This window comes from Leuciscus leuciscus (genome assembly GCF_965113295.1).
Source record: "Leuciscus leuciscus genome assembly, chromosome: 9".
In the NCBI taxonomy this organism is placed as follows: domain Eukaryota; kingdom Metazoa; phylum Chordata; class Actinopteri; order Cypriniformes; family Leuciscidae; genus Leuciscus; species Leuciscus leuciscus.
In genome coordinates, this window is record NC_138733.1 from 18,127,601 (window position 1) to 18,141,528 (window position 13,928).

The following is a 13,928-nucleotide window of genomic DNA, read 5'->3' on the forward strand; positions in this document are numbered from 1 at the left end:
AAAATGAATTTTATTGAAACTAGACGGTCATTGGATAAATGCTGCGATTATGTCCCGCCCATGGACGCTCAGCGTCTCTGGGGGTGAATGGAGGAGTGGACTGGCCTGGACTCCGGGCTTCTGCGTGATGATTGGAGGGTCTGTCGAAAGGCTGCATCTCCTTTTGATTGACAGCGACTTCATATAATAAAAAGTCGCTGACACTGAAGCTATTCGATCTCAGTCCCATCGCGGATTTTGCAAGTGTAATCGAAAGACAAACTGCTGCAACCTATTTCTTGGTATTTGCTTGTCGAAATTGCTAGCCAATTTTCATAATACATTTCACACAATTATACATTTATACCTTTATTATATTATTACTTATTATATTTTTTATATTATTATTATTAGTAGGCTAATAATTAAAAAAATAATAATTCAAATAATAATAATAATTCAAATAATAATATTATTATACTTTATTATATTTTTTATATTTGTATATTATTATTAGTAATAATACTTTTTTTAAATATAATAATTATTAAAATAATAATATTATTATACTTTATTATATTATTATTTATACCTTTATTATATTATTACATTTATACAATTATACCTAACTCTGCTGGCCATTGAGAGGACACTGGTCAAGTCACTGGAAAAGACGCCTAGTTGGTACGACAGGGTCACAGAGCATTTTCTTGAAAAGGCCATCAATAAATGGACAATTTTTATGATGTTGGCCGAAAATGAGCTTCCCCTCTTTGAAAGACCAGCAGCCACCACTGATTCCAATCCATCATCAATAATACATTAATTTAAGGAAATGATTTGAGTTTAGCTCAGCGGTTCTGTGACTTCTGTGGCGCTTTATGAGGATCTTGTGAAAGACAAACAGGGTGACGTCACTTAAGAGGAAGTTGTTGTTGGTTGGTTGCATTATTTCCCTGAAGAAAAGACGGACACCTGCTGCTGCGTACGTACACACAAGTTAAAGAATCGAGTTTGGTTTAATTGGTATGGTGATTATAGAGCTGGTTTAACTTTATTCAAGTCGCAGTCATAAACGAGAACAGCTAGGACAGGTAACGTTAGACAGGAAGTGAAGAATGGCTCAGGTGCGTTTCACAGCCTCCATCGTTGGTTTTCTCTGTTGTCTGGCGGTTCTGAACGCGTGTGAGTGGGACCCAGACACGGACGTCGAGCAGGGTCTAGATTTTAGCTCATTTGATGACGGCGCGGCTTACCTGGCTTACCTGCCGGAGGTCTCGGACAAAGAGGAGTGCCAGAATGCTTGCTGTGAGAGAGAAGACTGCCAGATCGCTCTGATCGGGACGCCTGCGGACGGCAGAGCAGAATGTCGCCTGGTCAGCTGTTTGAAAGACGGCAAAGACGGCAAAGACGTGTGTGTTTTGACCCAGAGCACACAGTTCAAGGTGTACCGCAAGATCCAGGACCAAAACCCCCAAAACGAGGCTGATGTTCGCTCTGTAAACACAGGTAATATTACCAGGAAAAATAAAATTGTCTTAAAAACCAAAATTTACAATAAAATGGCATAATTAATATAGGCCTACTTATTTGAGCTATTATTAGCCTAATATAAATTAATATGTGACTACTAACTGTTTTTTTTTTAGCGTAATCTATTTACAAATTAACATAGCCTATGTTAATTGAAATTGCATGTAAATTAGGGAAAGTTGAAGAATACTGGTTAAATTGGTTTCATAATGGTTTGTTATATATAGCCTATATTTTAAAAAAAAGAGAGAAATTAATACACGTTAATGTAGCGTGTGCTACAAAAATGTGCCTTTTCATAAAAAGGTCAAAAATATGTCAGATGTTTTATTTTATTTTTTTATTTTAAACGTATTAACCTTTACACAGTTTTTTTGTTTGTTATTTTGCCACATGACAATACAATGGCTTTCTCCATGATGGTTACACTATACCGAAAAGTTTTCCAAATATTAATAATATTTTAAAACTAAATTTCTTTACTGCTTTTTAGAGACTTAGCAATAAAAGATTATGCCAACTTCTTATGCCAATTTAGTGTGTTGTTATTATATCATTAGTTCATGTAGTAACTTGTTTGGCTAGGCTATATGTTACTTTATGTAATGTACAATAAAAGGGAAGGTTTAGCATTTCATGGATAATACATGAGGATAAGTAATATTATAATGTCTATTCATGGAGAAATTGTTAATATTTATCTATGATCATGTTCATAGTTAGGCTAAAGTTTGAAATAAACCTAAGCCCAAGAAAAACAAAGAAAATGCTGTTTAGAAACCCTTCCCTTTTTCTGAGTAGTGTTGCTGCATTGTTGTCCAGTGGCCGGCACCTGATAAACCCGTACTTCAGGTTTTACAACCCAGCACTGTCAACAAAAGTCTTTAATAGCGTAAGGGAGGGTAAAGACACACAGACATTGCAATACCTGAATGACACATTCACTTTGGTGTGATGGTAGCTATATGTTGCAACAAGTGACAAAGTGTGGTCAGAGGTCTGCAATAATATAATGGCCAAATGCATTATGCCACATTATTATGCCAGTTGAAATCTGAGAAGTACATTTCCTACAGTTAGGAGGACAGTCAGTACATGTTCACTACTTTGAGACTATTCCTTTTCTTCTGTCTTTTTAGATCACTGCCTTCTCCCAAGTGCAGTGGGAAGATGCCGCGCTGCTTTCCCCCGATTCTATTATGATGTCACCAATCAGACCTGCAAGCAGTTTATCTATGGCGGCTGTGAGGGCAATGATAATAACTTTAATACCCAGGAGGACTGTGAGGCATCCTGTAGTGGGGTGACAGGTAAATATCAGCCAATATTTTTTATTGTGAGTGTTACATTTTCAGTGTTATGCAAACCTTTATTTTGTAAAAGGTTTATTGCCCCTGATGTCCCTTTATAATGTATAATCCCAAACCTAATTGTGATGGATATACTTTGAGAGATTGACCTTGTGCAACTCTCTCCCCTCTGTTATAATCTGTTTTCATAGCTTCACACACACTACTGTTACGGTTTATTTAATGTTTGTGGAAAAAAGTGATGATGTGAAATATGATTACAATGTGAATGACTGTTTTCCATTTGATTTGACTAGCCATTACTCCAGTCTTCAGTGTCATATGATCCTTTAGAAATCATTCTAATATGCTAATATTAATAGGAAAATGTTGAAAACAGTTGTGGTGCTTCATATTTTTGTGGAAAACATGATCAAGTTTTAGTTTTTTTGTTGTTGATCAATTTAATGCACCTTCCCTGAATAAAAGTATTAGTTTCTTTTAAAACAAAAAAGCATTTGAATGGCAATGTAAAAATCAATCTGTGAAGTGCCAAAACATTAATTAACTTACTTGCCATCTCCTGTTTTGGACTTCCTGCTTTAGAGATGAGCTTTTGCGTCACGCCCTTCACATGGTATTCGTCATTGTTTAGGCATTAAAGCTGAGATGACTGTACTGTGTGTAATGTGTATTTAGTCTAGTGAAGTTCAGTGACAAAACAGAGGCTTTTATCTTTTAAAGTGTGGTTTTATGTTGAGTAATTGTATTAAATTTGTAAAATTGAAGCACACAGTTGATGCCAGTACATTATGATTTAAAGGATCCATGTAGTTGTTTAATCTCTACTTAAACCACTGGAGCCATTATAAAAGGACTGGAACATTTTGGATCACTAATATTTAAGCTACCCACAGTGTGTCAGCAGTCTAGTTAGGGTGTAGTGTCCCAAAAAATATTCCGGCTAAATCAATGCAAATCAAGAAACACATCCTGGATTTGAGGACAGCTACCATTTGCATCAAGGTAATGTTTGCATTTGGCTTGCATTGGGCTCCCAGAGGAAATGCAGAGAAATGTAGTGTATTGAAAGAAAAACATTCAGTTTTGTTGAGTTTTTGGAGTTTAAATCTTGACACACTGGTATGTGAGGCCCAGTTTTGTAATGTATCCCATTACAATCAATGTAAAAGTCACTTGGAACAGTTTTAGAGCATATCAGTCTATGATTTGGCATGTCTGTGGTGACGAAAACAGAGGTTTCGACAAGGAGACCAAAATATGAGCTTTGGAAAACCATACAACTTTTATTACAGCCTTTCTCCAGCGAGAGTGGGCACAAATCAAGTACCCACATTGTAGTTTGTGGTTGGCTATGTGCTGAGTTGGTTTATGTCCTGCTATATTTCAATGGTGTTGAGTTGACTTGCATTTTAGTTATCCTCAAAGCAAAGTGTATACCTTACTCTAATTTTACAGGCTCAAAGTCAGTTAGGTCAGTTTGTTTTCACATTTTGGTGAGGCACAGAACAACTTCAGTGAGTTTGAGTGGGTTTATGCTGAATCTCTTAACAAATGGACACTCTGGTTTCATCTTACTCTGGGTTGTTGAATAACCGGTTTAATTACTTGTTCTCAACAAGGACATGACAAACACGTTAGTTGTCACCATGTTTTCTTTCTTTTACCTTTTCCCTCTTTTACAGGAATTGCATTTGAATGAGTGATCTATCTTCACATATTCACTAAGACTGGGGTAGGAAAGAGGAAAGGAAAGGCTTTTTAATGTTCTTTATGGGCTCATTGTGCTTTGTGCCTGCTTTATCCGAGTGACCCTTTGTGATCCGTGGAATTACCACATTTTGTTGAGTTGAGATGATGTTTAAAAGGAAAAAGATGCCATCTGCTTTCAATAGAGATGCTAAGATCCTATTATTGTCATCAGGAAATCATACAAAGAATTTTATTTACAACATTCTGGGCTGTTTTGTGTTATGCAACGATATTGTGCGTGTGTGTGGCCCTGTGTTTGTGTGTGGGTGTGATGCAGATTGTGCAACTAATATATTTTTATAGAACATTCCTTACTATGAATTTTCCCCATGGAAAAGTTTAGTTTGGTTTGGTACTTCGTTACTGAATTACACTACCGTTCAAACATTTGTTGTCAGCCATTTTTTATAAAGAAAATTATTCTCTTAATCAGCAAGAATGCATTAAATTGATCGGAAGTGACAGTAAAGACATTTATAATCTTACAAACGATTTATGTTGAGAAAATTCTGCAAAGAAATGCTGTTCTCCTTTACATCCTGAAAAAATGTATCATGGTTTCCACAAAAATATCAAGCAGCACAACTATTTTCAACATAGATGATAATAAGAAATGTTTCTTGAGCAGCCAATTAACATATTCAAATTATTTCTCAAGGATCATGTGACACTGAAGAATGAAGTAATGCTGAAAATTCTGATTTTCATCACAGGAATAAATGACATTTTAAAATATGTTGAAACCGAAAACTATTTTAAATTGTAATAATATTTCACAATATTACTGTTGTTACTGTCTTGGTGAGTATAAGAGATTTTTTTCAAAAACAATACAAACTCTTATTGGCACCAAACCTTTGAACGGTAGTGTATGTCTCTTGTTCAGAAATCTAGCACAGTAATTTAAATAGTCTTTCTGCTCTCTTCAGGTTCTGTGCTTACAGACTCCCATTCTGTCGCTCAACGCAGCAGAATGTCCATACCTGAGAACAACAATGGTAATCAAATCCATCTTTATATCTACATCAAAATCCAGATGCCCCAATGACACCAGACAGATCTCAGAGATATATGCGATTATGACATGGCAGTTTTTTTTACAACAGAGATACACTGATTTTGTAATAAACATTTTGTAATAGTAAACAGTCAGCTCAAATTGTATCTCAACAACTGTGCTTAACTAATAATAAATATTAAAATGCATTAATTTGTCCTTTTGTAATGAATTAAAAGAGGGTCTGGGATGTCCAGGACCCAGTAATCATTCACAAAACAAAACAAATTTTTTGCTATCCCACATTTTATTACTGTAAACATTTCTTTGTTTTGGTTCCCGTCAGCTATTTACACATGCATTTACTACAAAGTGTTGTTAATTAGCACACCAATTAGTCTTGAGTACTAATAATTTACAACTAAAATTAAAACTGAGACCGTATTCACTTGAAAATGGAAACAATAGACATTTGTTTTTAGTTTAGTTTCCATTTTACCAGGTATACATGTGACAAATAAAACTTTGTACTTAAGTATTCTGTGTCGTCTGTGTCGTCCTCCTCAGATGTTGAACCCAAGGCTCTTCCAGAGATGACACTAGAGGACTTCCAAGGTATTTTATAATTTTTGTTTACTATGTAAAGTAAATGAGTTTGTAGTGGTTTTGTCCACATCTTTGAGTAGAGTACAGTTGTACACCATTGGTTCTAGCGTCTTCTTACCATCTGTCTTGCCGTATCAGACAAGTGTCTGGCTGACGCACAGACCGGACGCTGCAGAGCCTCCATTAGACGCTATCACTACAACAATGGCACCTGTTATCCTTTCACCTATGGAGGCTGCGGTGGCAACCAGAACAATTATGAAACCGAGGAAACATGCATGACGACCTGCACAGGTACTATTGTGTGCGGCTATTAATTTCCTGATCAGCCTTCATCCCTATAAATCACTATAAAATTATAACTATGTGTTTGCATCCCAGTGAGGCTCATTCCCAGCAACCAGAAGGCAACTGTCTACTCTACTCCTATCCCTGACAGCATCCCCAGCTTTGAAGGTAAAATGGCAAAAGGTTCTATCAGATTATAAATCGGCTGTCCTGAATTTCTCCATTTCAAACGTATCACTAGTGATGCAATAATGAATGTTTATAACACATTAGCTGCGGAGGAGTGAGCATGTGAGACGTGTTTTGTGGTGGCTCCTCGGATTTGGGAATAAGTGATTTTTTATTAGTGCTCCTTGTATTGATCCGGGCTTTATTTGAGCTGTGGTTAAACAAATTCCTTGCAATACTCATGATGCCTGGCAAAGCAGCTAAATTGGACTTGGCGAAATGCCACGCATCGAAGCATCGAGTATCTCCTGAGTGGGTATTGGACGCAAGCGAAGATTTGATGTCTGGCATAAGGGAAAAGATGGAGGAAATGCGGTTAGACATTATAAGCAACTTAAACTCAATTGATTCTGACTCTGTAAAAAGAGAGATAACTGCAGTTCTGGAGCCGTTTGAGAGACTGTTACGAGCCTTGAATGGGCTGCTAATAACCAAAGCAACCAATTGGATGAGCTACAAGCAAATGTTAAAGGGATATTTCACCGCTGGAAAGATGAATGTGTATTTAAATTGGGTAATTTATGTAGTAGAAATGTGAAATTATTTTAGAAGCTGGTGCCTTCGAGACTGAGAAAAGCCAGACAATTTATTTTTGGCTCATGTGGATGAAAGACAACAACTCCCAGAATGCACTTGCTTCGCTGCTCTACGAGGTCACTCCCAAGCCACGGCTACCTGTTACAGAGGGCAGTATCGGAAGAAAGGATACAACTAGGCGTGAAACTGAAAAGACGCCGTTTTATCGTGTGATCCTCCTATGGGCGGGTTGAAAACATGAGGAACGTGCTCCAACTACTGGCTGTAGTCTCTCGCCTCTGGCCAAAAAAGCCTCCAATGACGCAAAATGACGATTTTTGCGACATCTGAGGTTTTTTTCCAGACACACAATACAGAAATCTCTCGTCTCAGGGGAACATGAGGAAGGGAAGCACGGTCATTCGAAAATACTACTGCGTTTCTACTGATACAAAGCTTAATGCTAATCGGTGAAGTATCCCTTTAACAAGCTGACTGCTCAGGTGGAAAGTCTTTCCAAAAAGTGCGAAGACCTGGAGGGGCGATCAAGGGTTACCTGAGGGATCCGAGGGCTCGCGAGCCACCGAGTTCACAGCGTAACTTCTTCAGGAGTTATTGGGACTCGACAGCCAGCTGGTGCTTGATCGAGCCCACTGATCACTTCGAGAAAAGCCTGGTGCAGGAAAAACTCCTCGTCCACTCATTATCAAGGTCGGCAGCTTTCAAGTCCGAAACCAAATTCTGCGACTTCTTTACAATGGAAAGAAGCTTTCCATTTTCCCTGACTTCACTCTGTCAGTGGCGAAGAAACGGGCTGCTTTTGCACCAGTGGAAAAAGAACTCCACTTTTGTAGGAATGTCAAATTTGGGCATTGTTCCCCGGCAACTTTACAGATTACCTTATCACGAGGCGATGTGCACAGGTTTGATGATCCCAATCTGGCTTTAGACTTTGTTTAAAAAAAACATTAAGAAAGGTGTTGAATAGGCTGTTTGACTGCGAGCTATATACGACCTGACATTTTTTCTAATTTCTCCGAAATAATGAATTATGACGTAATCTCTTTCTTTCTTTTTGTCATTAATTTTATTTTTTCTCTTAAATGTTTAATGACTTTGGCAGCCTTTTTGTAACTAGATTTTAGGGCATTTTCTTGCACAATGTTCTTAGGATATGTCGTAATTCCTTGTACGCTGGTTCTGTGAGCTCTTAGAGCAACTATTTTGCACACATCTCATTTGGGGAGGTGCTTCAGCCCGTGGGGGGGGCGGTATGTTGTGGGGCACGTATATGGGGTTGTATCAGATGTAAGTTTAAGTTTTGTTATGCAGTCAGATGTTTTTTTATTTTAAAATGCTGTTCCATGTTGTCACCTAGGTTGGCATATTAATCATATAGCTGATTAACATTTTGTTTTATTATATGACTCATGTCTCCTCCTAGATCGTCACCATTGTCCAATTGGGGTGATTATAAATTTGTTAGTTTTAATTGTAAAGGTCTTAATAATCCTATAAAATGAAGCAAAATACTACATAATCTGTCTCGTTTAGATGCTCCCATAGCCTATTTACAGGAGACCCACCATGGGGCAAATGTTCCAATCTTCATTTCCTGCTATTCTCCTACATAAAGCTATTCCATTTGTACACTCGAAGGTGCTCTCTGATTCCTCTGGTAGATTTGTCATCGTAACCGGGCAAATTTATAAAGTAAATATTGTTGTAGCTAATGTTTATGCCCCTAACTGGGATGACAAATCTTTTTTCAAACATTTCTTTTCAAACACATTCAGATTTATCCTCCCTTTACCTAATTCTTTGAGGCGACTTTAATTGCTGGCTTAACCCACAGCTGGATCGCTTCTCCTCTAACTTTTCTCCTTTGTTAAAATCCTCTAAAGTAATCCAATTATTTAGGAAAGAATTCTCTGTCTCTGATGCTTGGTGATTTCTCAATCCCAATCCCTCTAGCACGTTTATCATACTTTCACACGTGTTGTTTATTTTTTGGTGGACAACAGACTTCTTCCAAATGTGGCTGACTGCAGATATGAAGCTATTGTTCTTGCTGACCATGCTCCAGTTTGTTTGAACATTCATTTTAAAAAGCATTATTAAGTCACGCACCCCATGGCGGTGTAAAACAACAACATATTTCTCAGCAAATAGATTTTTTTTGTTAGTGTGAACAAAACTCCAGATGTCTCTGGGGGAAATAATTTCATGTACGAGAGAAAACTGAGATTGAAAAGTTTTCTGCATTGGCAAAGCGAATATCTCAGCTTGATAATTTATATGCCACATCCCCGTCCCCAGATATATAAAGAGCGCCTGTCTTTACAATCAGAGTTTGATATTCTTATGACTCAGCGCACCACTGAACTTCTGCCTAGAACAAGGTCTACCTATTTTGAACATGGCGATAAAGCTTGTAGACTGCTTGCACACCAGTTACGCAAGGCAGCTTCTTCCAATCAAATCCCTCAGATCCAAACTGACTCAGGTATTACTACCAATCCTTTAGTATTCTGTAAGATTAATTCTGTATTCAAAGAATTGTATATGTCCTTGTACTCATCTGAACTGACTTCTAACTCTTCCAGCTTTGATTACTTTTTCAATAGCTTGAACAGTCGTCTTCGGAGGAATTAGTTGAGCCAATTAGTATTGAAGATCTTTATGCAGCTGTTTCTTCCTTACAGTCTGGGAAAAGTCCAGGACCAGATGGGTACCCGGTTGAGTTCTATAAAGTGTTTTGGCAGAAACGTTTCCCCCTATTATTTGATATATTTAATGAATCTCTCAAAAAAGTCCTTTCCCTTAGACTCTCAATCAGGCCTATATTTCACTTCTTTTGGAAAAAAGACAAGTACCCATTGGACTGTACTTCTTCTTTCTGTCCGATTATTAGTTTGCTAAATGTAGATTTCAAACTTTTATCAAAACTGCTGGCTTTAAGACACGCTCTTTCATCTATTATTTCATTAGACCAAACAGGATTTATTAGGAATAGTCACTCATTTTCTAATCTCAGTTAGCTTTTTAATACAATTTACAATCTCTCTCATGCTAATACAGAGGAAGCATTGATTTCATTGAACGCTTGATAGAGTGGATTGGAATTATTTATTTTATAAAGTTTATTTCATGGATTAAGTTGCTTTATACTTCCCCAATGGCCTCAGTAAGGACAAACAACATTCAATCTGATTATTTAGATTATTTCGCTCTACGAGTCAAGGAAGTCCCTTAAGCCCTCTTTTATTTGCAGTTGCCATTAAACCTCTTTCTTTCGCCCTTCAATCTAACTCTTGTATTACAGCCATAGTTAAAAATCATTTTGAGTTAAAAGTTCCTTTATATAAGGTAATATTTTACTACTTTGTTTCTAATGTGTCGTTGTCTGTCCCTGCTGCCCCGGCACAGTGACAAAAGGGTATATATATATATATATTGTGTACCAATATTGGTACACATTATATATATGTGTACCAATATTGGTACACAATATATATATCTACCCTTTTGTCACTGTTTACAACTTTTTTTGTGTTTAAAAGCATTAAATAAACCAGAAAAAAACATTAACTTATCATTCTTCCTCCAATACAGAAGCCTGTGCTGTGCCATCCGAGTCCGGCCCATGCCGTGCAAGCTTCCTTATGTATTACTTTGAGGCTAGCACTCAGTCTTGTAAGACCTTCATCTATGGAGGCTGCCAGGGAAACCTAAACCGTTATGGTAGTGAGGAAGAGTGCATGTCAGCTTGCCACGAGCAAGACGGTAAGAGTACAGAAATTCTGCTTCCTGTTGTATGTATTTGCCTTTGCTTTGCTGGTGGCTTATGTTGTTGTGCTTCTTTTATATAGGGAGGCATGGACATCACAAACGTGGCCGCTGGACTCCAGGTGAGGCATTGTTGAACATCTGAAAGTACTTAGTCAATTTAATTATATATATGAATTAATAATTATAATTTACATACACAGATTTCTACAAATAAAATTATTTTGACCTTTCCATTCATCAAATAATCCTGAAATCAAACATATCATAGTTTCCACAAAAATACGAAGCAGCATAAGGAATGCATGATAAGAAAAGTTTCTTGAGCAGCAAATCATATTAGAATGATTTCTGAAGGATCATGTGACACTGAAGACTAGAATAATGAAGCTGACAATTCAGGTTTGCCATCAGAGGCAAAAATATATTCAAATGGAAAACGGTTATTTAAAATTGTAACAATATTTCTAAATTTTACTGTTTTTGATCAAATGACAGCATTTGTACCAGAAAAATCATACCAACCCTAAAATGTTCATATATTTATTGTAAGTATATTGTAATGCATGTACTGGACAGACTCATTTTATTAACTTTAATACATTTTTATATGATATATTGTTTTTGTGCCAATTTTTATCCATAGTGCATATTTTACCTAGCCTGGTTAAAACCAGACCATTCTCAGTAGTAACTGAGTTATGGTCTGGCAAAGCTTCATTAATAACTCATTTCCAAAGGGGCGTCACCAACGGACGTCGCTCAAACACCTCTGGGCGCAATTGGATAGACCTAAAACCAATCAGAGCGATCGTCATCGTGTAAAGCCATATGCTGCGTCCCAAAGTTACACTACGCCATAAAAGTATGTACTCTTTTTGTGAAGAAAAGGTATTTACTTTTGAATGTGTAGCAAAAAAGTAGGCAAGCTTTGGGACATACTACTTCGTCATCTTTATCTGACGGATCTGTCACGTGCATCCTGTCACTTAAACTGCCCTGTCAATCATCTTGTCACAGTTAAAATCCTCTATTAAATCTAATTTAATTTCCTACCGTTTCGGAGAGAAATGTAGTAGCACGTTCATCTGCCAGTGGGTCTTTCATGGAGACTGTCCTCATGTGTTTGCAATTTGAATATAATAATGCATTTGCGCTTCACCAACGGACATCGCTCAAATGCCTCTGGGCGCAATTGGATAGACCTAAAACCAATCAGAGCGATCGTCATCGTGTAAAGCCCGCCTTAACGTTTCTGATTGGTGCCGCGATTTGGACGGATTAGAAATCGGCTTGAATGAGCTCTTTGCCAGACTACTTGCAGAGCAAATCTAAATTTGCCGGAAGTTGTCTGGGTTTTCCCAGGCTATATTTTACCTGCAAAATTTACAAAGTGTCTATTTACACCAGGTACGTTGTTGGTAGAGGCTATTTACACAAACTCTGCTCACTATTGTCTGTTTGAGCCAGACAAATCTCACCCATAACAGGATCAGTGGTGTAAAGAGTAAGACGGGTGGCATTTGCTTTTGACGTGACCGACCCGGGTTCGAATCCGCCTTTTACCAAACTCATTCTTCTTCCTTTTCCCATCACAAATCAGCTCAGAGTAGCATTTATTGTAAACAAAAAATTAAGAAAATATTCGAAAAGTGAAAATAAACTGCCTAACGTGTATTTAATAGTGGGAATAAATGTTTAACCGATAGGGTTAGAGGTAGGTGTAGAGGAGGGCTTTAGGTCCCGATAAAGCAGCATCCATTTATGATTTTAATAAATATAATCATATACACTGAATATGTTTGTTGTTATTGTACACTGTTTTATAATATACTACAATATACTGAGGTGCAAATAGTATCTGCCACTCTCTAAAAACTATTTACACTTAGTGCAAAGAAATTAATTTTTGTTGCTATTTACACTTAATGTAAATAGCATCTATTGCTTTTTACACTTAGTGCCCAAAATTTTACATATCTTTTGTCTCTTCCAGCCTTCTTCCTAGTGGCCACCCTGGCCATCATGTCTGCCCTACTTCTGGTTGGCTTGATCCTGATCGCAGTGCGCAGAAACTCCCGAAATAGGTTCATCATATTGGATGATAAGGAGGAGTTACTGCCTGCAGAGGAGCAGGTGTCTTATGAGAAGATACCCAAAGTGGTTTCGAACTAAAGCCGGATGCCTTTCAGTGTCTGGTACAAACTCCCATCTCATGACACTCCAACATTCAGATCAATTAAAACCACTGAGAATTACAGTTCCAATTTGAGTACATTTTGTAAGATGTTCCAAATTATCAACACAAGAACGTTATACATTAATACATTATGCAAACAAGTGCAAATTTCTCACACATAATGAGGAACCAGTTTAGAATAACGTGTATCTTTCATGTTTTTTTTTTAAATGGGTTATTCTATTGTTTGTTTACTCTGTCTACTCTGTTTAATTGTAAAAGTGGGAGATATTGTACTATACTTCGGTGAGTTGTCTGAAATACTTCTGTTACCTTCTTTGTCTTCTGTCACTTTTTATGGTTATTATACACATGAAGTTAATCAGCTTTCAGGGATATATTTATCACAACCATAATGACAAAGAATATGATTAATAATGGAGTGATTTCCCATAAACTGTTTTGACTTCACTTACATGTTTATGTCAGTATACATAAGAATACATTTTTAAAAGTTTTTGTTTTTTTGCTTATAACACTCATTGCACATTTTGTCTCTAGATTTCATTAGTGAGAATGATTCTATGGAAGTCAAAATATATGTGTCGCAACTTCAGACTTTTGATGATGCTTGCTTACAACTGAATGCCTTTTAACTGACCTGTAACTGTTTAATTCATACCAGCCTATAACTTTTTTTTAAACAGTGATTTTCAAATCTTAAACAATAAAGATAAATGTATTCATTTTA

The 13,928-nt window shown here is 37.0% G+C and overlaps 1 protein-coding gene across 1 annotated transcript; it reads left to right on the forward strand.

Moving 5' to 3' along the window:
• The first annotated feature begins 923 nt into the window (after positions 1-923).
• On the forward strand, positions 924-13,928 carry spint2 (serine peptidase inhibitor, Kunitz type, 2). The gene is made up of 9 exons (XM_082178856.1): positions 924-1,488; positions 2,652-2,822; positions 5,504-5,572; positions 6,139-6,186; positions 6,316-6,471; positions 6,559-6,633; positions 10,825-10,995; positions 11,082-11,120; positions 12,995-13,928. Exons 1-9 carry the CDS (start codon positions 1,098-1,100, stop codon positions 13,171-13,173), a joined length of 1,299 nt encoding a protein of 432 aa, XP_082034982.1. The 5' UTR covers positions 924-1,097; the 3' UTR covers positions 13,174-13,928.